This window comes from Anabrus simplex, chromosome 9, assembly GCF_040414725.1.
Source record: "Anabrus simplex isolate iqAnaSimp1 chromosome 9, ASM4041472v1, whole genome shotgun sequence".
In the NCBI taxonomy this organism is placed as follows: Eukaryota; Metazoa; Arthropoda; class Insecta; order Orthoptera; family Tettigoniidae; genus Anabrus; species Anabrus simplex.
The window spans coordinates 102106699-102133045 of NC_090273.1; the positions used below are offsets into that span (position 1 = coordinate 102106699).

Here is a 26347-nt window from a genome sequence, read left to right on the forward strand (position 1 = left end):
AAGCAATTGAGAGAGAGGCACTAGACTGGAGCCCGCAGGGTAAAAGGATGAGAGGGAGACTCAAGCAAACATGGCGAAGATCTATTCACATGGAAGTGATAGAAGAAGGCAAGACCTGGAGTGAGGTAAAGAGGCTGGCTGTCAACAGGATAAGATGGAGATGCTTTGTTGATGCTCTATATTCCACGAGGAACAACAGGAATTAAGTCAAGTAAATCATATCGGCAGAGTGCAATCTCGATACTTGGTTGCCAACACTACTATGTACATTCACCACGGGGTTAACCTATCTCGCTCAGCACGTATGGTATTCAGTACGGTTCGCGATATTTTGCATTTTCTTCAGTACCTTAGTGCTTTTCATACTAGTCTTTATCTCTCTAGTATAGCACAGTAAAGTAGTTTATTTAGTACAATACAGGTTTAATAGTTCAGTGTAGAAAAATAGTTGTAGTTTTATTTACGTCCATGTGTTGGTTAGTGTACTTGTTCATGTGTATTTAGTCAGTCTCGGTATAGTTCGGGAAAGACAAGTGACAAGAATGTGACTGAAATCAGTGGAGTGTTCCCTTTGTAGGCCATTATCTTCTTCCTGTGCCAGCCATTAGCGGTGAGTGATGTGTTATATCCGCATTCCCTTATTTTTAGTAATGTATTCTCTTTTTAGTGTCGGATGTTTTTAGTAAGTGTAGTTTTTGTGAATTTGTTTTCAATGCCGATTCATTAGCTTTTCAGAGTATGGTATTACATTTTACGAGGGCTGTTTACTGAGGTCGTATTGCATCAGCTGTTCTCATGGCAGTAGTGCGCTGGCAACAGAGGTAAGGCGATGCTCATTTGTTTTACGAAACGTCAAATTAGAAGTAAAGCCTTGCGGAGTATAGGTGTTTTTTTACTGGAGGGAAGAGATTTTTTTTAAAAAAGAGAAAGTTAAGTGGCACATAGAGCAAGGAAGCGAGTATGTCACGACAAGCCAATGACAGGGAGAGGTACGCTCACTTACATACTTCAGAATATGATGGAAAATTACCATTGTATTTCCCAATCTCCTTACCTTTCTCACTACCAAACAAAACCTAAAAACACCTAATAGCTAAATAAATACTATTTCCAGTACGGTTGTTCTGACAAGGTATCATGAAAATGAAAGAAAACAAATATTTATCAATTTTTTTTGAAACTTTCGCAACAATCAGCAAATTACTTTTATTAGGTAACATTTCTTTTTCTGCACACATACAAACATACATATACTAAAACTACAAATTATCACCATGTTGATGTTTGCACACATAAAGTAGAACAGTGAATTAAAACCTTTTCTTCTGAAAAATTTCAGAACTTGTGTTACCAAGAACATGGTGTCTCTTAATATATCATCTCTGCACATTTGTCTCTTCTCCCAAACTTCAGTAGCGCCTGGTCCTCCTAGAAGATGATCTGCTGCCGCTGCCAGTTCTGTAACTATTACTCCTATTGGTTGTCCTTCTCCTTGAAGGTGGTGACCTACAGACAGGTTAAAAGTAATAGCATGAGCAGTTATGTTTGATATTCATTTCTGTGACTAAAATATATTATTTTGGAAACAAGAATGCTATATTACTAACATGCTTTAAGATCTGGTCACATACGAAGTGGTCTCCTGTGACTGTAGGAAGGCACATTTTGAATTATATTCCTTAATACTGTAACATCCATGTCTGACAAAAGGTATGTTAATGCGGCTGCGGCTGGCCTGTCTAGATTGTGGCAGGCAGCGAGCAGTTTGTGTTTAGAGACAGATTTACCGAACGAACAGAACGGAAGTATGGAAAAACGTACCTGATAAACTGATTGAAAAAGTGTGAGAGAAAAAGTAGTTTTCTTTTACTACTCCATGCTATCAGCAGAAGTTGTTTTTCCACATGGAACTGGATATTGTGAGTAAACAGATGAAAAATAAGACACATCGCAAGCAGATGGAAACAACTGTAGGATTTCAGTAGATGATGTGGATTCTTAACCCTTTCCGGGTCACGGCACAATATATTGCGTCTCGCGGGAAGTGCCCCAGCAGTTACGGTGCAATATATTGCATGTCGAATTTCCGAGCATCATATCTTTGCTTCTCTCTGACTTTCAGCAATGATTGAAGAATTTGTCGTATTTACCATCTATTGGCTATATTACAGAAGCTTGCGCTAGTATGTATTCACTTTGGGAGCACTGTTCACTTTAATTTTTCATGTGAATGTCTACCATACTTGCGAGTCAATGCGATCTGATAAACATGGCTGCTCGCAGGCATGCGGAAGTTTTGAAAGGTGATGAAAAAGTGTTTGAAATATTAATGAATGATGAAAGTGAGGTTTCAGATTTGTGTGAAAGTCATTTAGAAAGTGTTGACGATATTGTACCTGAAGTTTCAACTGTTATTGATGAAGGTGTAAGTGACAATGACTGACAATGACGAAGAATTACAACCAGCTACCGCGAAGAGGCAGAAATGAAATGTATTAACTGATCACCGGATCTGGGAAAAAGAAACGGGTAATAATAAATTTTTACCTGCTGATTTTGGCTATAAGTCTGATCTAGTCAGAATCCAGGATCTATCTTTGACTGAAACTCTCCAGAACTAAGACATTTTCCAAATAATTTTTTTGCATACTATATTGGAAAAAATAGTCATAGAAATGAACTTGTATCACGCACAATGCGTAGAGAATAATTAGGTCATTTCTCCCACATCCCGAGCATCAAAATGGACTGATGTTACTGTTGAAGAAATGTATTTATTTTTATCAATAAGTATACTAATGGGTCATGTAAAGAAACTTAGCTTAGAAGAAAATTGGTTTGTGCCCAGCCCCATGTTTTGAAGAATATCATGTGTTATATTGTTGTTTTTCATTTCATTCATCTGTATTTTATCCATTTTTGTGAATATAATGTCCAACGAGCGTGTTTTGCTATTTATAGAGAGATTTATTTATGTGCCTGTAAAAACCTAAATTGTGGGGTGTGCGAGCGTTTAGAAAAACTGACCTTGAAAGGGTTAACAGGAGACTGCTAGATCTGGTGTTATCAGATGGCAGCCAGTCTCCCCCAGCAGCCTCCTGCCACAGGAGACCGTTTTCTTTCTGTATGGCCAGATCTTTACATACTTAACTCCTGGTGCCTAACAGAGTAAACTGAACAAACCACCAATGCAAAGAGCTAATAAAAAAAGGCGCACAAAAGACCAACTCCATTAAAACTCAGTTATACCTATGCCTGCTACAAACATTGCAGTTGTGGTACTAGGTACAAGGAATTGTCTGACAATAGCCGGTGAAGGCCAGTGAACGATGTAGCAATATTACTGCGCTATGACATGCAAGTCCCAAGAACAAAAATTCTGAACATATTCTAACTAGTTTTATGATTTTTTTTGGACATGCTGAGGAGCTAGAATTTGGTCCCATAGGAGTTTTTTAACGTGCCCATATAAAGCTGGCATACAGGGTCTCTCATATAAACTAAGACCGAGCGCACGGTGTTTGTACTTTGTGCTACAGCAGCTGCCTCAGCCGAACTTATGTTGCACGCGGCCGCCCTGTTTTACAATCTTATATGAAATCTTGCCTTATAAAAGATACTGGAAGTGTCATCCCTCCTGGGTTAGACAGGCACTGTATTTGGTAACCACATTTTGGCCGATGCGATTGTGTTCTGCCAATGTAATGTTTTTGATTTCATTCATAATGTTTTATTTCAGTTCCTCCAATATGTGAGGATTTGTCTGATATACATTTTCTTTTAGTTTATCCCACAAGTAAGAATCATACATCTGGAGAATGAGGGGGAAACAGACCAACACTGATCACTCTGTCTGCAAACACTTCTGAGATTATAAAAAGGGAATCTTCTGCTGTATGAGCAGGGGCTGAATCTTGTTGAAACCACCCATGCGATTTTTCTTCAGTTAAATGACGGAAGAACGGCGTCAAAATGTCATCTTGGTACCTCCCTGCCGTTACTGTTATCTCAAAAAAAAAAAAAGAGGCCCAATTATACGTCTTGCACTAACAGCACACCAAACACCAATCTTCCTATAATAATGAGAGACTTCATAAACACCATCAGGATTTTCGGCACACGAATAGCAAGCGTTATGACTGTTCACACGACCAGTAAGATGAAACCAGAACTTTTACATACAAAAATACAGTGTTGCAATGACAATTATCTCACCGTGTTGTCAGCTGAGATTCAGACTGGCGACTGATGCTTGCCAGGCTGAACACATACAGGCTGTATGCAAGGTCAAGAACTATGCGCTCGGCTCCCACACCACAGCTTACAGATCGGAGACAGAAAATGCTGCTTCGACTATCTTAGTTTATATGAGAGACCCTGTATTTGAGAAACCCGCAGGACACAAACAGAACTGAACCTGCAGCCCTTAAATCAGAAGGTCAATACCTTTCCGTATAAACTACTCAGGCTGGCACAGAGCATAGAATCCACTATAGAATAAAGATATACCAATGGAATAAAGTACAAGGATTATTGTATATATAAAATAATATGACACACTATTGTCAGACTAATGTGCCTATTTTAGCCAATCTTAACACGTTCTCCGCGGTTTGGGTCACCATGTGTCCCGAAAAATGTTACTCTTATCTGTCGGTGCAACATTCTAACACCGGTGGCACAGAAAAGAAAGGTTTAGGACGGCACTTGATCCCAGACAAATTGCTCATTATTTGAAAAAAGTGATGCCAGTGACTGATTATTCTTCAGTATCTGATGATGACCCTACGTACAGCCTTGTCTTTTGTGATATTTTTTTACTAAGCATAATATGAAAATACTTAACATACGCCTATCATATTCCCATAAAACCAGATCAATGAACGAGAAACTAACATTTACTTCCGGGGTCACTTCTGGGCCACACACTTGTTGAATCAGAAACTGTCACAGAGGTAAATACACCGGAATGTCTCCACAACAATAACGCACACAAGTGCTCCAGCATTGTTTTGGATTTCATAGTAGGGACTAACCAAAGTAAAATTCGTTAGGTCACTGGTGATCTGAACCGATAACTAAAGGCATCATCAGGTCACTGGTGTGCCAATACAACATAAAATTAAGTCATCAAAATTCACTGCCACAGGGAATGTGTTAAGTGATCTGATATTTACTTGGGACAAAGTGTTGGATCACGTGCGTAGCACGAGAACTGGTAAAATGAAACATTCACAAAAAAAATACCATCTTACCCAAATTGCCAATGAGTGCAAGGAAAAAGATTTTTAAAATAAAGGACCAATGTTGTTGAAGGCTGAGGTACAAGATTGTCTTATAGACTTTGTCAGTATGCTCTCCTTTTCAATATAATAACCTCGAACAGAAATAATTCTGGTTCCACCTTATTCAATACTAATCAGATTCTGAAAATCTTCAGTTTATTATTACTACAGCATTAACATTTTAAAACTGGACATATTTTTGGTACACATTTCATATTTAACATAGGATTTCTTCATTCAATATACAATGACAAAATAAATGATTCATAATTAAGAAAAAAATGTTTAAAGCATCAGACATTACACACTTCTTAAAAATACTGTGTTTACTCGCGTATTAGAACCCCCTCCCCCCCGCCTGCACTTTCACTGCTGCAAAAAGCAAGGGGAGGATCCGATATGCGTTAGCCTCCCATTTTGTGCAGTGACTTCTGGATATAAACTGTACAGCATGTATTCTACACTATTCTTTAAACATATTTTTGATTGCATTACAAGTCTTACAGGCTAACTTTATTGGAAGGCAGTATTTATAAAATTAAAACAAAAAAGGGCTAACTTCATTGGAAGGCAGTATTTATATATATATTTAAAAAAAAAGAACACACAACTTTTAGGCTTAAGTACACTCTTATATCACGTCATTCGTTTCATCTCATTAACTTCTCTGATGGGGTTGACATCAGGAAGGGCATCCGGTCGTAAAAACTCTCTACAAATATTTTTCTCACTTCATACTCTACACCGTAGAGAAATGGGAAAAAGTTTGTACAAACAATTTTATCGATTATGCAATCAAAATACAAAAGAACTTAATGGCCAGTCATTTGTGTCTGTCAATTGAACAGTAGTCCTATCACACAGTAAACCTAAGCACTGTTATCATTCGAGTTATGGCCATCTTGTGCCACCAACTTCCCTGATACTGGCACTGTTGCCATCCTAAAAGATGTTATCTTCACTGCCATCGAGAGCATTCGAGATCCCGTTTTTTTCGACGCGTTAAAAAATAGTATTGTTCTCGATTACAGAATCCAAACAGTGAGAATCTATTTGCAAACGGTTTCTGTATTTCCCCAATTGGTGTATGTGTAGCAGAATCCACCCCTTCTGAATAAAGCCGTACTGCAGAAAGCATGCCAACTCACCAGCTGACTGCTAGCAAATATTACAAGCTGTACTTCTGAACATAATACGGAGTGACTGGAAACATTCTTTGGATAACTGCGGTTGTGGAAACCTTTATTTTTAAGTGTATTTCATTCCTGTTGTCTACATTTATCACATCAGGATTTACCTAAACAGCTGTAATTGAGATAGAGAGACCACACTGTTTAGGTCAGGTATGCTATATCCAAGATGCTGGACAGTGCCAGAAATTCCAAGACAAAAAAACAGGAAGGCCTGCCAAATTTATGGATAGTAAATGTGTAGAGGCAGTGCATTTTATTATCATAATGTTTAATTTCGTAAGCTCGTCTCCAGGTTTTTATTAATGCGTGGTATGATTTTTTTGGCGTCTCAAAAAACCGTAAAAGTAGTTAGTGTAAAACTATTTTTACATATTTTTTGATAAGTACGTTGACGAGTACAACAGTCATTATGATTGTTTTAATCATGCTTTACACCTACTTCTCCAAAAAAAATACCTATACTGGCCTGAGTTACATGATAATCACTTTGTTAATGATCTCGCCTGCTATATTAACACCAATGACAGTGATTATTAACTAAAGTAAACTTGTGTTCTCATCCTGAGGTGGTGCATTTCCTTTTAAGCATGCCCCAATGGAGGTGAACTGCATTTATGATTTTACCACATACCAACATTCCTGCCATTTTAAAATCTCTGGCAGTATCTGGAATCAAACTGTGCACCTATTTGTGCGACGTCATTGGAGCTGCAGTATGCTAGGGAAGCAGACAATTCTTAACTATGAAACACAGACATACCGCATGACTTTGATGAGTGTTTACATCATGTGAGTTGGATGGATGAAACTATTCACTAATTTGTGTGATCTCATCGGAGCTGCAGTATGGCCTGTATCCACTTCGAAGGGCAATTGTTGTTCTCTTTTGATAAATTACGCAGTGGGGGACCTTATATGAAAGCTTTATTTTTTTAATTTTGTCCCAAAAAGCCAGGAGGGTCTAATACACAAGGAAATGTGATATTTATTCTTTACACTAAAATGATTACTACAAAACTGTCTACATACAATAGTCTTCTTAGACTAAATTGTCCCAATAAATTATTGATTATATGAATGTACATTAATTGCGGTGTCCACTAAAAAACGTTATGAATCACTGGATGGAGATTATCTTTTGTGCTCTTATGTTAAGTTTCACCAGAAAACTTCTGCCATGTAAGGACTCCCAGACAACGTTCTCCCTAGAGAATGAATAGGGTTTATTATTTTCTCTCAATATTTGAGGTAAAAGCCTGGACTCTAATAATGCCACGAAAATTACACTTCATCGTAAAACCATAAATTCTCATCAATAAGGAAAACTGTTAGGCAATATCAAACTTACGTGACTTTCAGTACGCAATTCTCTGGTAATTGTTTTCAGGTTGAAGATATGGCATGGACTCTCGAAACTCCGTTCCAGGGTATAGGGAAGGTGAGGGGAGAGAGACGTAAGGGGGAAGCATGCCAGTGGATGGTTTCGGAGCGATGAAGGGTGTGGGAAGATGCTTTAAGCTTGGCAGAATCTGGAGGAGTAAAGGCATCTTTACAAACCTCTCTATGAACATGCGCCATCAATGGCTGCTTATAACAACTTTAAATAATAATTCATAATGAAATGTAACATTTGAAACCAGGAATATGGATTCAAATTGCAAAGGTGAAATAACATGGGCCTCTGGCTTACATCCTGCATTTCATGAGAGTTGGCAGTAGTGAGAGAGTTTTTGTGCAGAAGACTTGAATGGGTGCTGTGGTACTGGTCCATAATTGTGTTCTTTGGTCATAATATTTCTTTATGTTCGTGCTCCGTGGTGATTCTGTACACTATTAAGCTTTGAAAGTAGTGTGTGTTAATTTACCTTTGCGATTGTGATTTGAAACCACTTGTGGTACCAGTGATATCCTTGTGATTTCTTTATCTGGGCTTGATTATGATGATGATGATAATAATAATAATAATAATAATAATAATAATAATAATAATAATAATAATAATAATAATAATAATGCTGTGCTCTAGAGTTGAAATTGGCGAGTTGTGCTCACGGTGCTGAAGTCTTAAATTTAAATGTCTTTCCGTGTTTTAACTTTCTACGTTATCCTAACCATGTTTACATCTTAGGGTGATTAATTATTCCTGCTTTTGAAAATTAAATCTGTGGGCGCTATTTTCAAGAGCGGATGTCTTTCTTTTGGTAGCAGATTAGAACTGGAAAGCCTAAAATATCGAAAACCTGACTTAAATATTACACAGGTTCAGCATCCTTGCAATCGCCCATTGTACAAGCAAGCAGACTGGTTGAGTGGATGCAAGATAAGAAATGTGTTCTTTTGCTACATGGGTTTGGCTATGAATTCTTGTGATCTCGCGTGGACATTAACTGGTGTTATGGACCTAAAACACTTGAATGAGTTAAAAAAAATATATAGTGGAAAGCATATAAACAATAGCATTGAGTTTGCAATGCTTCTTAACAGTTAATTATGTCCAGGTTCTGTCTAGTCAATACGATTCAGAATATATTATTATTTGAACTATCATTTACTGATATACACACTTATATTCAAACACAAGTACATGTTTCAAGAAAACAACAAAATTCTCTTCTTCAGCTTGTTAGTAAAATCACATGTATCAAAGACCTTATTTATAATGAACTATGTGCCGACAGATTGTGGACAAAATGACAATACAACAATGTTAAAAATTCAAATATGAGAATCTTTCATTTTTGTCCCAAATTTATGAAACATCTGTATATGATTTAATAAAATATAGATGGATGACTGTTCATCCATTGTATTCAAATGTGGCATTATTATGGTCTTTCCTAGTCCCTCAGTTTAGTGGTGTGACCGTCTGCTATCATTACAATATCTTAATGGAAAGTAAATCTGTTAATATGTAGATCAAGCCTGCCAGGTTAAAATGAACCTTTTAATTTGTCTGTGAGAAAAAAGAAAACTTACTTAAGATGCAGAGGTCTAGCGGGTCTGTGGGCACTATGAGTTCAAACAGGAGACTGACTAGCTAGTGAGTTGAATGACTGGAGGTGGGGGGATGTCCGGAACATAGATAATACAACGATGTTAAGAATTCAAATATGAGAATCTTTTATGTCCCAAATCTATGAAATATCTATACAGGTAGACATGTGTCAGATCTTTTAGTGTGTATAGATTAAAAATTAAACAGTTCAATGAGGACGTATTGATAAACTGTTACATACTCAGTAAAGCGATTGTTTTATGGAAAATTTGACTTCGCACTCCGAGGGCGTAACGAAACCAGTTCACCCGATAATCCTGGAATTTTTAGTGGGCTGGGTAATTTAATGGTCGAGCTAGACTCTAAAGGGGCACATTGAAAAAAAGCTAACAGTTGTGTTTTTCTGGGACTATCTAAAACTGTACAGATTAAGCTTTTAAACTCAAATCAGTTGACATGTGACTAGGTTTTTCTGAGACAACCAGAACAACCATTATAGTCTTGCAAAATCTTTACTCAGTTCAATTTTTTATACAAAACTAGATTTTACACATCCTGCCCTAAAATTCCATCTAGATGCGGAATTTTTCGGGACACGTTTCTAAACGATCTCATCTGGTACGGCTGTCCGTTTCGAAGAATTGGAGAAAAATGTGGAAAATTCTTCTAAATTACTATTTAAAAAAGTTATTTCACTTGCTTGTTTTGGGTTGCACCAATTGCGCATTTTTGTACAGGCTTCATTCTAGCCTGTACACCTGCGTGTTGCCCGCTCATCACATTCGAGCCATCATAGCTCTGAGCTATTCCAGGGGACTTACTTACCTCCAGCTTACTTTGGCAATAAAAGCTTGAAACTCTGTATTTACGTGCTTTTCACATCAGATCCTCTGTGATGGTATTCTTTAAATGTAATCATCATTTTATATCCAAATGGCAAAAACAGCTGATAAGGGCATCGTTAAGATCTCAATTTGCTCTTCTCTTTTCTATCAAAGTTGTCAAGAAAGAGGTGCAAGAAAAGTACTGTGCCCCCCTCCTGGACCTAGAAGTCCGCCGGCCGCCACTGCTAGTAGTACTCATAAAAAGAGAAGAGTAACAAGCCCCCCCTCCATGAGATTATGCAATCAAAACCTAGCGGTCAACTAAATGAAAATCTCACTCCATGTTGTCATGTGAATCTGTTTACTATTAACCTGGCCTTATGTACACTGTAACAAAGCTGCAAGCAAGACTGCCAAAAACAAATCAGCTGTCTGTATCGCATGTGGACGGAGGAGCGGGAAAGACAGAACAGGTGCCGCCTGTGGGGAAATTGTATGAGACCTGATGCAATTTGGATTTTTTCTTTTGTTTCTTAAAAATATAAAATAATGCCTTGAAGAGTACATTGGTTTGTTCCGATATTTCATTGAGACTGAAATTAGGTATACCGTTGTTCCATGTCGGTGGTTATTATCTCTATATTTGAAATTTGGACCAAATATTTTAGCATAATAACGTTGCTCACGTCCGCAGGATTTTACCTATTGATTGCCCTGCACGATCCCCCGGGTGGTGCTACGCGACATAAGGTGATACCATTGAATGACACAATGTCTCAAACTTTTGGCAATAACTGTTCTTTTCAGAACCACTCAACAATACACACTGGACCTTCAGCACGTATTTTCCAACGAAATATTGAAGGCTTAAGTTAAGTGTGAATATCTTAGAAAACAGCTGAACAACCTCAACACTGATATCGTCAACATTCAGGAGACTCACACCACAGATGAACAGGACTTTAACAGAAGAGAATGAATATTGGGCTATACCCTAGTTGATGCTATCCACCATCAGCAGTATGGGATTGCTGCCCATGCCAAATTCAGTCTTACAGGAGTTCAAGTTATTGAGTCAAGTGTCAAGGATCTCATTTTCTCTATAGTAATACAGGTTAATAACCTAACAGTTGTTAACGCGTTTAAGCCCCCTAGCAATTTGCCAACCTTCAGCCATCCCTGCAATTACACTGGAGATTTTAACAGCCATCATACAAGCTGGCGATATGACACAGTTGATGACGATGGTGAGGCATTAACTCAGTGGGCCGAAATATCCAATCTGCACCTAGGTTTTGATGCAAAAGACAAGGGCACTTTCCATTCTGCTCGCTGGAGAAGAGACTACAACCCCGATCTAACATTTGTGTCCAAGGATTGCTTTGATCAATCTCTCAGTATTACATGTACAATATTGTCGAGTTTCCCAAATAGCCAGCATCGACCAGTGTGTTTGGAAGCAGGTATGAAGATACCCCTGGGGACCACACTACCTTTACCCAGGTGGAATTTTAATCGTGCAAACTGGGATAAATTCTCTAAAGATCTTGATCAGAAGCTGTCTGATATAAATCTAGAACCAACTGCCAGGAACTATGATTACTTCGTCAGCTTAGTCATTTCAGCTGCCAAATCGAACATTCTGAGAGGTTTCAGAAAATATTGTGTGGCTGGCTGGAACCCAGAAAGTGAGGCTCTGTATGAAGAATATCAAACAACAGGCAGCCATGAAGTAGGTTCACAGCTCTTACGGTCATTAGACAAGAATAGGAGAGAAAAGTGGGAAGCAACAGTGAAAGACATGGACTTAGCGAAATCGAGCAGAAAACCTTGGAGAGTTTTAAATTGACTTGCTGGAAAACATTATTCTAAAAAGCAGTGCACTAACTTGAGCCCAGATGCCACTGCTAATAGAATGGTTGAAGTCACCCGAACCAAGAAAGATAAATGCCATACGAAAACTGTGAAATGTAAGCTCACCAAGCTCAAACGTGGACCAAAGAAGAATGAGGAATTGTCTAGGCCATTCTCTATTCAGGAAGTTGAAGCTGCTATCAAAATGCTGAAAACCAGAAAGGTTGCTGGCCCAGATAATATCTACAACGAATTCCTTCGAAATATGGCACTTCTTAGTTGCATTTATTAATTCTTGGAACGAGTCCTCCTCACTAGGATAGCACCATTCATTGAAGCTGTAATCCCTCCAGAAAAAGCTGGTTTCAGAAGAAATTGTAGCTGTACTCATCAAGTTTTGGCTCTTACCACTCACATCCAGGCAGGCTTCCAAAATAAATTAAAATCAACAGCTGTCTTTATTGACCTGACAAGTGCATATCATACTACTGTCTGGCGACATGGACTAATTCCTAAAGTGCTAGAAGTAATTCCCTGCTTGGAAATTGCAAACCTAATTTCCAACATGCTCTGTGAGTGTGTTTGTAGTATTCCCAGGTGATTCTAAAAGCTGCAAAAGAAAATTAAATAACAGTCTGCCACAGGGATCAGTATTGGCACCAGTTCTCTTCAACCTCAACATCCATCAACCACAGCTACAAAATTCATTTATGCAGACAACATTGCACTGGTAGCTAAAAGCAGAAATGTTGTGGATGGAGAAGGCATTCTTTCAGCAGACTTGGACAAAATGGCAACATCCTTTAAGTCTTGGCGATTGATCCCAAGTGCTTCTAAGACCGAGATTTCATGCTTCCATCTCAGCAACTGACTTGCACACTACGAGCCATCCATTTTATTCCTTGGTGAAAAACTAAAGTACAATCCGTTCCAGAAATACTGTATCTAGGAATCACCCTGGACAAAAATCTGATCTACAAAGAACATCTCACCAAGCTCTCTCACAAAATCGCTACAAGGAATAACATCCTGCACAAGCTTTGTGGCAGTTCCTGGGAAGCCTTGGCTGACTGCTTACGATTAACGGATATCAGTCTTGTCTACTCTGCAGCAGAATACTGTGCTCCGGTATGGTTGGAAAGTGCACATGTGCATAAAGTGGGTACTGAACTGAATGATACCATGCGCTGCATAACTGGTACTGTAAAGTCCACACCTCGCCACTGGTTACCCGTACTTAGTCATATCCCACCATCCCACCTGAGGAGACAGAAAGCTCTGCCGAGAGAAGCAAAGATGATCTGGTCTTCTCTCTCATTACCAGTTCACCAGAAATTTTGTTACCCATCGCCACGACGACTTCCATCCGACTCTTGAGGGATAATTTTAATCTAAACCACAGCTGGTGGGATGAGTGATCAAATTCAACATCTGGAACTAATGCTCATGACCTAAATCCAACTTGGAAAATGAAGGGATTCGACTTCCCAAGAAAACTATGGTGTCGCCTCAACAGACTGAGAACTGGGCATGGACGCTGCAATTTCTTATGCCATAAGTGGGGATGGGTGGATTCTCCAATGTGTGAATGCAGTGAAGAGGAGCAGACCATGGACCATGTCATCCTGCGCTGCCCTCTTCATGCCTACTCCGGAAGGCCCAGCAACCTGTTTCATCTTTCAGAAAGTGCTGTACCGTGGGAGAAAAACTTGGACCTGGACTTAAGAATTTGTGTTATAATCACCATACGATTAAATAAATAAGTCGACAGTGCAATTAATGTGCACTGTTTCATTTATATATTCAAAAATTATGGGACAATTTTATCTATAAGAAGACTATTTTCTAACGATCATTTTTAAAATTTCTTTTATTTATACAGTTTACGCCCACATTGGAGCACCAAAATCAACCTTATACAATAAAATCTTCAAAAAATAATTACATAAAAAAATAAGTTCATTTTTTAACACTTGATAATTTCTTCTCTTCCCAAAACTTCATTAACCATTTAAGATCAAACAAAATAAAATATATTCTGTACCTATGTCATGTGATAATTTGTTTAAAGCTTTTGCTCCACTTAAAATTAATTTGTTTTAATGAACAAAAAATAGTATGAACTTTGTGTGTAATATCCGATGTTTTACACATTTTCCTTAATCATGTATCAAGTCCTATATTAAGGACAAAACATGAACCAAAAATATGTGCAATTTGTAAATGTTAATAGTAATTTAAAAAAATTAAGAATCTGATTAGTATTGTGAAAAGTGGGACCAGAATCATTTCCTTTTGATTTTATTATATGGTATTAGTGTCAATATGGAACAGTAAATATGAGATTAATCAACTACTGTTTTTCAAGCTTAGATCTTAGCCATTTTGTCAAGTATGTGGGACAGCGTCAAAAGGGACAATCATAGTAAGAGCATTCTGATACCTGCTGACAGTTATGCAGCTCATATGAGTTGCGAATGCCTGAAGGTTCAATCTTAACTGCTACTGTATTTGAATGGTGAGATGTATTCATGAAACTGACAGGATACAACTTAGTCAAGCAAATGTGGGTGCTTGGACATGAGGAGATTCAAGGCAAGGCTTGGAAGCTTAAAGTGTTAAGTGTTGTTTGTCCCGAATGAGTAAATGTCCAATAACGCACCAGCTATAATAAATATGAATGCCAGTAGAACCTTAAATCAACCCTCTTAACTCTGATCCCTGGATAAACCGGACTGATTTAGAGGAATAATAATAATAATAATAATAATAATAATAATAATATAGATACAAAGGTTAAGCCTACCTGCATGATAAATCAGAGAAAGAGCTATAACTTACAAAACAAACCCCGCTTTGTGCAAGAATTACAGGCAGAGTTATTGCTTTTATTGGGGCATACAATAGTACTGTCAAAGAATAAGACTGCAACAAAGTCCAACCTCAAGAATTTACGGATATTTAAAAAAACTGACAGCTCAGATCTTGATGACAATGATACTGAAAGTTGGTTGGAAGCAGACAATGGAGGTTTAAAGCACAATAATTATTGATGAGAAAATCACTGCATCCTGTTCATCATAAGATACTGAAAATAGAGGAGACAGACTAGGATAACAATGAACAACTGGCAGTTACAAGACATGGAAAAGCAGTGTGCCAGTTAGATGAACTAACTGTCTCAGAGCAGCAGATGGAGACAACACTGATAGAGTTACTGAAAAATGATGCACGATCGCTGGCTTGCAAGCGGTATTCCAAACTGAAGCAGACTTTACTGTAGGTACACTCAACTGCACCAAAATTGGCTGTTGCAGAAGATGACTACCTCGAAAATCCTCTTCTTTGAAATAGCATGAACATATTGTACAGGTAATACGATTCGAAGTATGATATTTTCGGCCACCAGCTATCCACGGTTTGAGAATATTTCTTTGCCAGTCAATCTTTATATGGTTGATTGTATAGAGTTTGTTACAAGTTATAACATGTTTGTAATCTGTAAATGTGTTTTCTAATGGATCTTGTTCAATATAAAGGAAAATTTCTATATTTACATATGTTGTCCTTTTCTGACTTTTCCTCATATTCTCCGCTTAACCTGGATTTTTATTACCCCGATTCGATGCTGGTCCCAATTCATTTGACCTAACACGGTTATACTGTAGTAAGAAAACTGAATCTTATGGGATTGACTGTATTGAATGAAAACACAATATGATGCACAATCTTGGGAGAAAAAGAAAACATACTGACATTCCAAAGCATTGCAAAGCCAGTGCTTTATAGCAAAAATAAGTAATAACAAATTTATAAGCGTTACAACTATGTCTTTCAAAAGCTATATTTCTAAATACTACTTGCCTTCCGCGCGGGCCTGGCTTGTCACGGTTACTGGACTGTTGGTTGGAATACACAGATCTAAACAACATAAGCAGAATGGTTATTACCAACACACATAAATATTAGAGAAACCTAAAATTTGGTTCTCTTTAAATATAACAGTCAGCATGCCAAAGGAAATTCATAACCCTAAGAATACTTTACATAAGCCTGAAAAATATTTCATTTTCTCTAAGGTCACCTGATAACATAAGCAAAGGATTTATTAATTTACAGGGTTGTCTTCAACAATGATGCCTGACATCTGTGAAATATCAGTAAATTTAAACACCACAACAATTATTAGTCTCAATACCTAAGGTAAAAATCTATTGTTTACAAGAAAATCAATACCTACCAAAACCACCTTCTCTCAACCTGGCATCATCTCAAAGTTTACCATGTAATCTCATCATCCCACCATCATCACATCCTCGCCAAAGCTACCCATCATCAAACCCTCCAGAAGTCTCGGTAGAGAAGTCCAACCATTTTCTGCGGGCCATCAGCCACCAACCAGAAGTCACCAAAGGGGACCAACAGTGATTGATTTCCAACCAATAAAACCAATCCAATCACCTCTGAATACCATTATCAACACACACAACCCTGAAGTAAACCAAGCAATTGTCAGTGTGGTAACATATGTCTGTGCTGAGAATCAGAACAATTAAAAAAGTAATACAAAATTAGCATTCTGTAATTAATGCTAATTTGTAGAAAATATGTTCCCATGCTTTATGACAATTTATAAAGATTGGAGAATCTCTGACCTGGACAGGTATAATTACAGCTGCACAAATCATTAACCCACTGAACAAATACTCATTTAATTTTTTTTGACTACACAAGATGATCTACATACATGCCATTTTTCTGTAACAGTACTAAGAGGTTCGAAAAGTGCTAAGTACAAAGATTTGAATACAATGCTCCTTGACGTGGGAGAAACAAGGATGCTAAAATACCCACATTATACACCAAATAAGTAGTAACAAATTCTTTAATTAATGTAGGGAAGAGAGACGTTTACATAATCTTTATGGCTTTGCCAAAATAAAATTCAGAAGATTTCCATCGAGACTGTTCGTAGGCAAAAATATTTTATAGTCTTTTAGCAAGTGACGTGTAACATATCTGAGGAAGAGTACACATACTCTTTGTTATAACTAACAGCAGTGCTTCACCATGTGTCTACTATAAGAGTTTGCTTCATTGTCAAACAATACTGTAGAAACAAACATGCATAAGAGGAAAAAGGGATTACAGAAGAAATGTTTCACTTCAGCCATGATGTGTACTGTAAGTGAGATGACCATACATCAGTGGAGTTGCCAGTTAATCCCAGGATAACTGGATAGCTAGTTTTCAGTTTGGCCAGAGAGAAGAAAATTTGACAAGGGACAACTGTGGAGCTGTCAAAGACAATCTCAACAAAACTTCCAAGCTTGGAGCAATAATAGCTCTATGGCAGTATGTGTATGGTATTTTCACAAGCAACTGATGTAAATTGAATACAGTACAGAAGAATGGATGTTCACCACAGGAAAAAAAAAAAAAAAAAAAAAAAAAAAAAAAAAAAAAAAAAAAAAAAAAAAACCGAAATGGAAATAACGCTTAACTTTCAAGACAAAAGCTCAATAGTTTCTTTAAAGACGTGCCAATTAATGTACATTAGTGTAAAAAACAATTTCTTTTTTGGCAATATCTGAAGCCATCTCTTTTTAGTTTTGACTCAGTTAATTTATAATTGTTTCGTTCTTCAGTCTGCCAAAACTAATTTTGAGTAATAAATTTATTAACTACCTGAAAAAAGGAAACATATGGCAACAGTATTATACTTATAGAAACACTAATCAAATACCGGGCAATCGAGTTTGGAAATAACTAAATAAAAGTAATCAAATTACCTGTAACAAATAAATTCAGTAATTTTTTCAAGAATAATACTGTTACCACGTGTTTTCTCTTTCAGATAATTTATAAATTTATTACTAAAAATTAGTTTCAGCAGGCTGAAGAACCTAACAGTTATAAACATTCACGTAAACAATAATAAAATAAACCCTTAACAATACTCTTCATGAGGTTGCACACAATGTTCATATGCACAGACTTGTGCAGTGTGCCTCGCTATTCTAGATGACAATGCACAACAACCAGGTTAATGCACTGACCACCAAAGACTAATGCAACATGTACTCCAGCATTCCTAGGTGGCAGCACTGCCATGAACCTGTAGGTAGGGCCTATGCAATCTCCACAGATGCTTCATCCTTGTTGAAGGGCTACGGGTTGCTGCAAAATGTAATATTTTCCACAGGCTGCTTTGGACCCACCACTGTTCTATGCTGTGGGTTTTGTCAAGATTGTCAACAACAACTCTGCAACGGTTCCTTGTGAGGGGGGAGTAATCCTACATGTCCAGGCAGAATTTCAGGACAAGAGATATGAGGGAGAGGATGCAGGGTGCCCTCAATTAGTATTCCATAAATTCAAGCCTTGGACTGTCCAGAATTAAATATAGAATTGCCTCACCGACTTTGTATGGGATAAGCAACAGGAGAAGAGCCAAGTGTTCTAACATTCTAATCAAATACTGGGCAACAGAGTTGGGAAGAAAATGAGTAAAAACAACCAAATTACTTGTAACAAATACTTTCAGTAATGTTTTACAGGTACACTTTTTACAAAATGTAAGTTTTACTTGTAATTTACTTTTTGAAATAAATTTGCGATCATTACATTTTAGTAGAATCAGGGAAAAATTAAGCGATTATGAAGATAACCTTCCCAATTCTACTACAGCAGAACCAGTAGCTTCACTAGTACCAGATGAGGTACTTTCTTACGTCTCCAGTATTATCAAAGACATCAAACGTAACCGACAATATCCAAAAGATGCTCTTAAAATTATGCACTGGTCCGCAAGTGTCCTTGTAGAGTGTCTTTTTTAGCAAACACAAAGATGTACTTTCCCTATTAAGCCAAAGGTTTAGCAATGAGAATTTTAAGAACAAATTTCTTTGTATTAAAGTAAACGGCAAATTATTTGATATGCTGAAAGTCGCTAACTAAAATAAAAGTTACGACAGGAAACGATTTTAAAAGTTCCAATGTATCACGCATAGTCTAACTGAGGGTACAGATCTCTGCACACGGTTATGAGGGTATTAAGGGGTTGTAGTAAGGATGTAAAGGAGAGGGCATACAAGTCTCTGGTAAGACCCCCAACTAGAATATGGTTCCAGTGTATGGGACCCTCACAAAGATTACTTGATTCAAGAACTGGAAAAATCCAAAGAAAAGCAGCTCGATTTGTTCAGGGTGATTTCCAACAAAAGAGTAGCGTTACAAAAATTTTGCCAAGTTTGGGCTGGGAATACTTGGGAGAAAGGAAACGAACTGCTCGAGCAAATATTTCAGGTTCCCTATGGGAATCAGCATCTATATTATAAGTGGTTTATTCCAAGCTGAAAGTGGAGAGATGGCGTGGAATGACATTAATAGGCAAATAAGTTTCAGTGGTGTCTTCAAAAGTAGGACACATCATAATAAGATGATAAAGTTGGAATTCAAGAGGACAAATTGGGGCGAATATTCAATTATACGATGGGGAGTAACGGATTGGCATAACTTACCAATAGACATGTTCAATAAATTTCCAAAATCTTTGCAATCATTTAAGAAAAGGCTAGGAAAACAAGAGAAAGGGAATCTGCCACCTGGGCGACTGCCCTAAATGCAGATTAGTAAATGATTAGCGACTCATGACTACCCGAAAAAACCGAGGAACAAATCTGGGCCATACACCACAAATAAAAGGAAGTTTGCCTACCTTTTCCATCCAACAGACTATCTTCTGTTATTTCTATTACTATGTAGTTTTACTCAAATATGTTCCTTCTGCATTCTAGAGAACTATTTTACATGTTTAATATGATTTTAAGATTCTGCCAATGGAATATACAAGTCAAAATAAAAAATGTCAAGATCTCAAAAAATAAAATGATTATTAATATGTAAAAATAAGGAAAGCCACTCCTTAAAGTGAATTTTAATATACGTAAATAATTCAAGTGGTCAATGTAAGAGCTTTAGTGGGGAAACTATGATGCATGTCAAAACTACAGTAAGCAAGACTGCTGCTAATAATGTTGAACTCCAAGATCATTGAAGTCCACAGGCAATAACACAGATCAGCAGTTGTGCTCCCTGAAACACAACTTTATCCTTCACATTGTCAATATTACAAGTAGAATCATCTTGTGTCCAAGAGATTCTGGTAACAATCTCCAGTACAGAAACTACTTAAAGCCATCTTTGTCATCATATCCTTTTCCTGAAACTCTCCCTCCAAATAGCATTGTGACCGTTCCAGTATAGTGTTCGGCATAATCTGGCACCATTATATGATCAAAATCGCTCTTCAAACATCCATCCACTTCCTCAATATTTGTTCAGCAGAACATTACACATACAATATCATACCTGCCAACTTTACAAAAACAAAAAAACAAAAAAAGATCAGTAGATTTCGATAAGAAAATCAGGAAAATTCAGAGATAAATTGGTCAAAACTGCTTATTCTACAGGTTTCACACAATACAGAAGTATGGTATATATTATAACACTTACATCTCAAAACCCGACAGTTGCTATACAAGGCTAAGAGTTACACATCTCTGTTCCCTCACAGGAAGTATGTGAGCGAGATGATCGGCCTCTGATAGGCCATGCGAAAATAGTATGAACTCGTGCTCCACATGTGTGTATCAGTCATCCACTTAGATGCCATTATTTAACACATGCATAGATTAATATATTGCAATGCATGCGCCCGTGCGATTATGTGAAGCGCAAGGTTACTTATATCAAATAATTAATTAAAATTTGCCAGAACTGTCTCCAAATAGCTCCTAAAATCTCTGGAAAAGTCACTAGTCACTATCTTTGCAATTCTGTCATTAAATTGCTAAAAAAAAAAACTCCAAATCTAGAAACTCGTCTCTACAATTGATTAGACTGATGTGAACGAACACGAATATAGCATGCGAGAATGAGAGGTAGACCATCGATATATAGGTTTCAACAAACACAGCACATTCGTACGCATTTCTTGTATTAATAAATGTCGATATTTTATTTGAAAGTGGCCAATGAGCGAAGGACTTCCCGCCACAGGCGTACAAAGCTGAAATGGCAGGATTTGAAAACAAATGTTTTAATTTCACAAAAAGAGCTAAAATCGGGAGAAATAATAGAATAATTGGGAGTCTACCGCCCAAATCGGGAAAGATGGCAGGTATGCAATACAATAGTATTTAAATATTTTATTATCCACCTTTTCAATATAAACTGTACAATATTTCACATTTCATTTACATTCAGGGACTAGTTTCGACCTAACTGTAGGTCATCATCAGCCTTAAAGCAAATCACACAAATATATCGAAGAAAATGAACAATGTATAGACACAAAGGTCTTAAAAAACTGTTAAACTGTATGCACAACTCATAGAATTGAAGTTAAGACTGGTTAAATAAAGTTCTTGTTGAAAGTTCAAGCAATTTAAGACAGTGCAGTGTTAATGACATAAAAATGATATGTACATACCATGTATGAATTAAGGTAAGGATCAAGAGATGCGCTGCACTACGTTAAAAAGATGCTATTTGATAGAGATTCATAAAATGCTGGTGCGCTGCACTACATTAAGAAGTTGCTTTTGATAGAGATTCTTAAAATGCTGGTTAAGGATGATACATAGAAGTTCAATTAAGGCTGGCTCCTTAAATATGCTGCTTTTTATTCAAAGTTCAACTGAGCCGAAGTTAAGCTGTCTTCTCAAGATATTCACATGTTCAGTATACATGAATGCGATGCATGATGTTAGGAGGGCTCTTCTGTTTTAAGAATCTTGAAAGATGATGATTGTTGCACATGGAGGTCTAAATATATAGTGGTAACTAAAAGGGAGTTGGATTTCACAGTTCAATACGGACCGTACAGTCGACCTGGTTAAATGACAGCTAAGATACAGTTATGTTAGGGGGAGGAATATAATTAAATGACATATTTTGTAAGGGAATCACCTCGTGCTGCAACGTGTTGAGCAAAGCTGGATATGAAGCGTGACTGAGTGGAGTAGATGAGGTTTTACCGAAGCCTAGAGGAGGAGGTGTGGGGAGGAAGAGAGGAGAGAAAGGAAGGGAAGAGGATCAAGGTGGGGCTGAGGGATGCAGACGATTGCCTAAGTAAAGTACTGTGAATAGAACGAAAAATCGGACCTTGACTATTTGATTTTGTGTTTCTAAAAATATGAATGAGCAGGTCATATAAAATATTCGGTTATTTGGAAATGTCATTCAGATTGTAATTTGGATTAAAATATTGGTCCAAATGCATAAAGCAGTTTTCTGCTATGTTAAGAAGGGGTCCTTTATTCATAACTTCGAGGATTTCCATATCCTGCTTAATGTCAGTAAACTTGTGATTGTAATTGTGCATGTGTTGTCCTACTGCTGAAAATGTATTATATTTTAGGGCATTGACATGTTCTAAGTATCTTATGTTAAAGCTCCTTAATACCATTACCACCATAGTATTAGAATCTGAACTAGTCATCAGTAAATTGTCAATAGAAAAACAGGAGGAAGTGAGGTTTGAAGTAAAACGAAAAATGAATAAAATTCTTAACCAAAATAATAATAGCAATGAATCTCTATCAAATAGCATCTTTTTAATGTAGTGCAGCACATCTCTTGATCCTTACCTCAATTCATACATGGTATGTACATACCATTTTTATGTCACTGACACTACACTGTCTTAAATTGCTTGTACTTTCAACAGAATTTTATGTTATGTAACCAATCTTAACTTCAATTCTATAAGTTGTGCATACAGTTTTTTTAAGGCCCTTGTGTCTATACACTGTTTAATTTCTTCAATATATTTGTGTGATTTGCTTTAAGGCTGATGATGATCTACAGTTAGGCTGAAACTAGTCCCTGAACGTAGGTAATGTGAAACATTGTACAGTTTGTACTGAAAAGGTGGACCTTAATAATAAAATATTTAAATACTATTGTAATCACTAATCACAGTTAAATACAGGTCAATCATAAAGAAATTTATATCTTTTAATTAGGTATGCAATATGAATAAAAGACAACTGAATATTAGTCCCCATTTTCCAAGTGTCTACCCTGCTGGTGGAGGATCTGTGTCCTTTTCTTGGCATGTCAACTCCTTGACTATCAATCCAGGACATTGCTGGGAGACATGTCAATGGGCTTCATATAATTTTTAATGCAGTTAAGCCATTTTTTAGGCTGCCTGTTCCATCTGGATTCAGGTACACGACTGTCTTGGCCACCAAATGCCCCTTGCTATGCAGGATAGGCCATATCATCTCACATGATTTTCACACATTCTTTCCCCTATGGGAACCATGGCCCATGACCATATGTATATGATTATTTCTAACATAGTTTAGTTGTGCACATACTACGGAGCAATGGAGCATATATATCACCCTTACATGAAGGCTGATGCATTTTAGGAGGCGTCCAGCAGTCAAATCCAGAAAGGGCAATTGGACGCACAACACTCCAGGAAACTTTTCCCTTCAAAAGGATAAGGTTTTTTGTGTCCCAGAAAATGCCAGTATTCAGGCTGAACTGGCAAGAGTCTAGCCATGAGGAATGGTGTCACCAACTGCACAGATATCAGAGCCAAGGTACTTGAAATGGCTCACTTCATCGATTCTTTGTCACCAACTTGGATGGTACCTGTGATTTGAAGTCTGCATTCCATACACTCTTTTTGTGACACTGAAGCGCAATCTGCTCGAGGCCCACCTGGAATCCCATTCTCTTGAAGCTTCTGCTGGTCTACTGCAGCTAAGATCAGCATATCTGACTTACTTTCAGCAACTGTTTAAATACTGCTCCAATTCATGACATAATTATAACAATGAGTATATCTCCTTAAACAAAGAAGAAAACAGTCATTCAACAGTTGCCACTAAGAGAACTACTTAATTATCCAAACTTTTGACAACAGGAAGAAATAATGAAAGAATATTTTGTTGATTATTTGATAGATAGCAAATGTAAGAAGATATATGTAAATCTAGAAAGTCTTTCAAGAAGAAAACCAATATTTGAATTTCAATTAAACAATAGCATACAATTTCTGCAGAATATAGAAATACAATTATAGTTGTTTTAAGTGGCCAAACATTGCAGTCATTGGCCACAAATTTAAAGGAAAATATTAGTTAGGCACTGCTTAGTTGCTCTTTCCCTATACTAAGTTGTTCATAAAGGAAAAGGAAGTGAACTGAAAATATAAAGTTTGTAAGTAAGGTTAAGTTGAAACTTCATGCTTCAACAAATAAAATAATAAAATCTGAATAATTCATGAACTTATCAACGAAGCATGAATTAGTTGCAGACACTTTCCCAAATCTAAATTCAGCCATTAAAAATAATTTATACGGTTATTTGTTAACAATTCGCTAGTGTCTCTCTAACTTCAAAGAATATCATGCTCAAGCCTTTGTACTCATATTTGTGAAATCTGGAAAATAAACATTTTGCAGAAGATATGTCAGATACATAAAATGGCTCCACAGCTTTTAGGCATCGCACACATAAAGAAACATTACAAGTATGTATACAAACTCTTGAAATGAAAACAGAAACAACATATACTTTGACTTAGTCAAGGTTGCATGTGGGTTACTAAAAATGAAGGTTGTTCAGTTATGAGAAAGCAACTGAGATTGGCAAAAACAACTTAGAATGAAGCCTTGAGCTCATCCATATGCATTCTACAAGGGATGGGCTGTTCTGTCTCCTGATACCAGAGCCTCAGGTCAGGAAGTTTCCTTTCTTTCCTTTGCATTTTAAACTTACATAAAGTGACGATGACCACTCCTACGCAAAGGAAACGGTGAATGTTAAGAATGTCATAGTAAAAGTACTTACTCCCACACGAGCTGGGACCAGGGGTCGAAAAATACCGGGCGCCCAGTCGCCATGGCGCCTGAAACTTTTACCTGGCGCCTGTATTTTCAAATTCGGTTTGGAAAATTTATTTTTTGAAATCCGGAGTTCCCTTACATGTACTTTCCCATTACTTTACAAAGTAACAAGTCGTGTGGCGTTTCACGGTTTTTTTCTGTAGCTCATATATTTTAATATGTGCAATCAACATTTTCTGTGCTTTTGGCAGAGTCTTGAATTCTGTAATTGCTCTTCGTACCTTGGAACTGGGCGTTTCAGTTCTGCACCGGAGCTGCCTAGCGGTCATGGGAGATACCGTTGTAACCCGTCAAACAAGTATCCTTTCATATGAACATATCGTAACACATCGAGTTCTATTACAGATGATCAGCTATCGGTAGCCGAGTACAAAGATCAGACCAGAGTTGTGGAGAAATTCAGAGAACTACTACGTTAAATAATTCCACAAACACTAATTTACCGCCATCCTTCCCGTGACTAGCCGTTCCTCAACTATTGCCGCCAAAGCAGTGCTGATACTGTAAATTCCCGTGGAATTCATTCTTTGCATTTACAACATACGGAATGACGTGTTTATCAATTCTTGTATTTTCACCGAACAATATTTATTCTTTTAATTTAATTACAGCATTTTGGTATTGAACAGTTTGCACTTTATAAATACGATTGTTTTTATTCCTGTGCGTGTATGGAGAATTGGCAACGTAGCATCAGACATCGAAGCCCGCGAATTCGGAAGCCATTTAACGCTGGTGTATTTCTTGTTTCTGTGCTATACTGGAGAAAACTGGCAAACTGAAACGAACAAAACCGCACAAATTGACTGATGCGAGTAACAAACAGTGTACTCTTTCAGATTTCTTCGTAAGTAGGCCCCGTAAATGTAACACAAAGTGATACAGAAGGGAGTGAATGTGAGAAAACACTTAATGGAAGTGTCGACTGTAGATTTCAGGACGACAATGACCAGCGTGAAATTTATGGAGTTCAAGACAATGACAGGTCAAACATCAAAAATACGTCAAAATTTCAATTTTCAGGCAAACGGAAATTTCAGCACTTTCAGCGAAGTGTGTAATGAAAATGAATGCTAATATGTCACAGCATATGAATGCATTGTTCATGGCATCTTATCATATTGCAAAAAATAACAGACCCTACACTGATTTTGAAGGTTTGGTTACATTGTTAAGCAAGCTGAATGTTACCGATTCAGAGAAGTATGAGAATGATACACAATGCAGAGAATCGTAGCTTGAATGACTACCGTGGCTG

At 37.2% G+C, this 26347-nt stretch overlaps 1 protein-coding gene across 5 annotated transcripts in view; it reads right to left on the reverse strand.

The window, feature by feature from the left end:
- Positions 1-1166: 1166 nt before the first annotated feature.
- LOC136881119 (serine/arginine-rich splicing factor 7) overlaps positions 1167-26347 on the reverse strand; it is a 70178-nt gene continuing 44997 nt past the window's right edge. For 2 of the 5 annotated variants that reach the window (XM_067153767.2, XM_067153766.2), the window contains exons 5-6: positions 16016-16072; positions 1167-1506 (exon numbers count right to left, since the gene is read on the reverse strand). In XM_067153767.2, coding sequence (XP_067009868.1) covers positions 1410-1506; positions 16016-16072 — 154 coding nt within the window. In that variant the 3' untranslated portion in view covers positions 1167-1409. Of the gene's footprint in view, positions 1507-16015; positions 16643-26347 lie in introns of all 5 variants that reach the window. The other 3 variants (XR_010860986.1, XM_067153765.2, XR_010860985.2) reach the window with 3 other exon arrangements.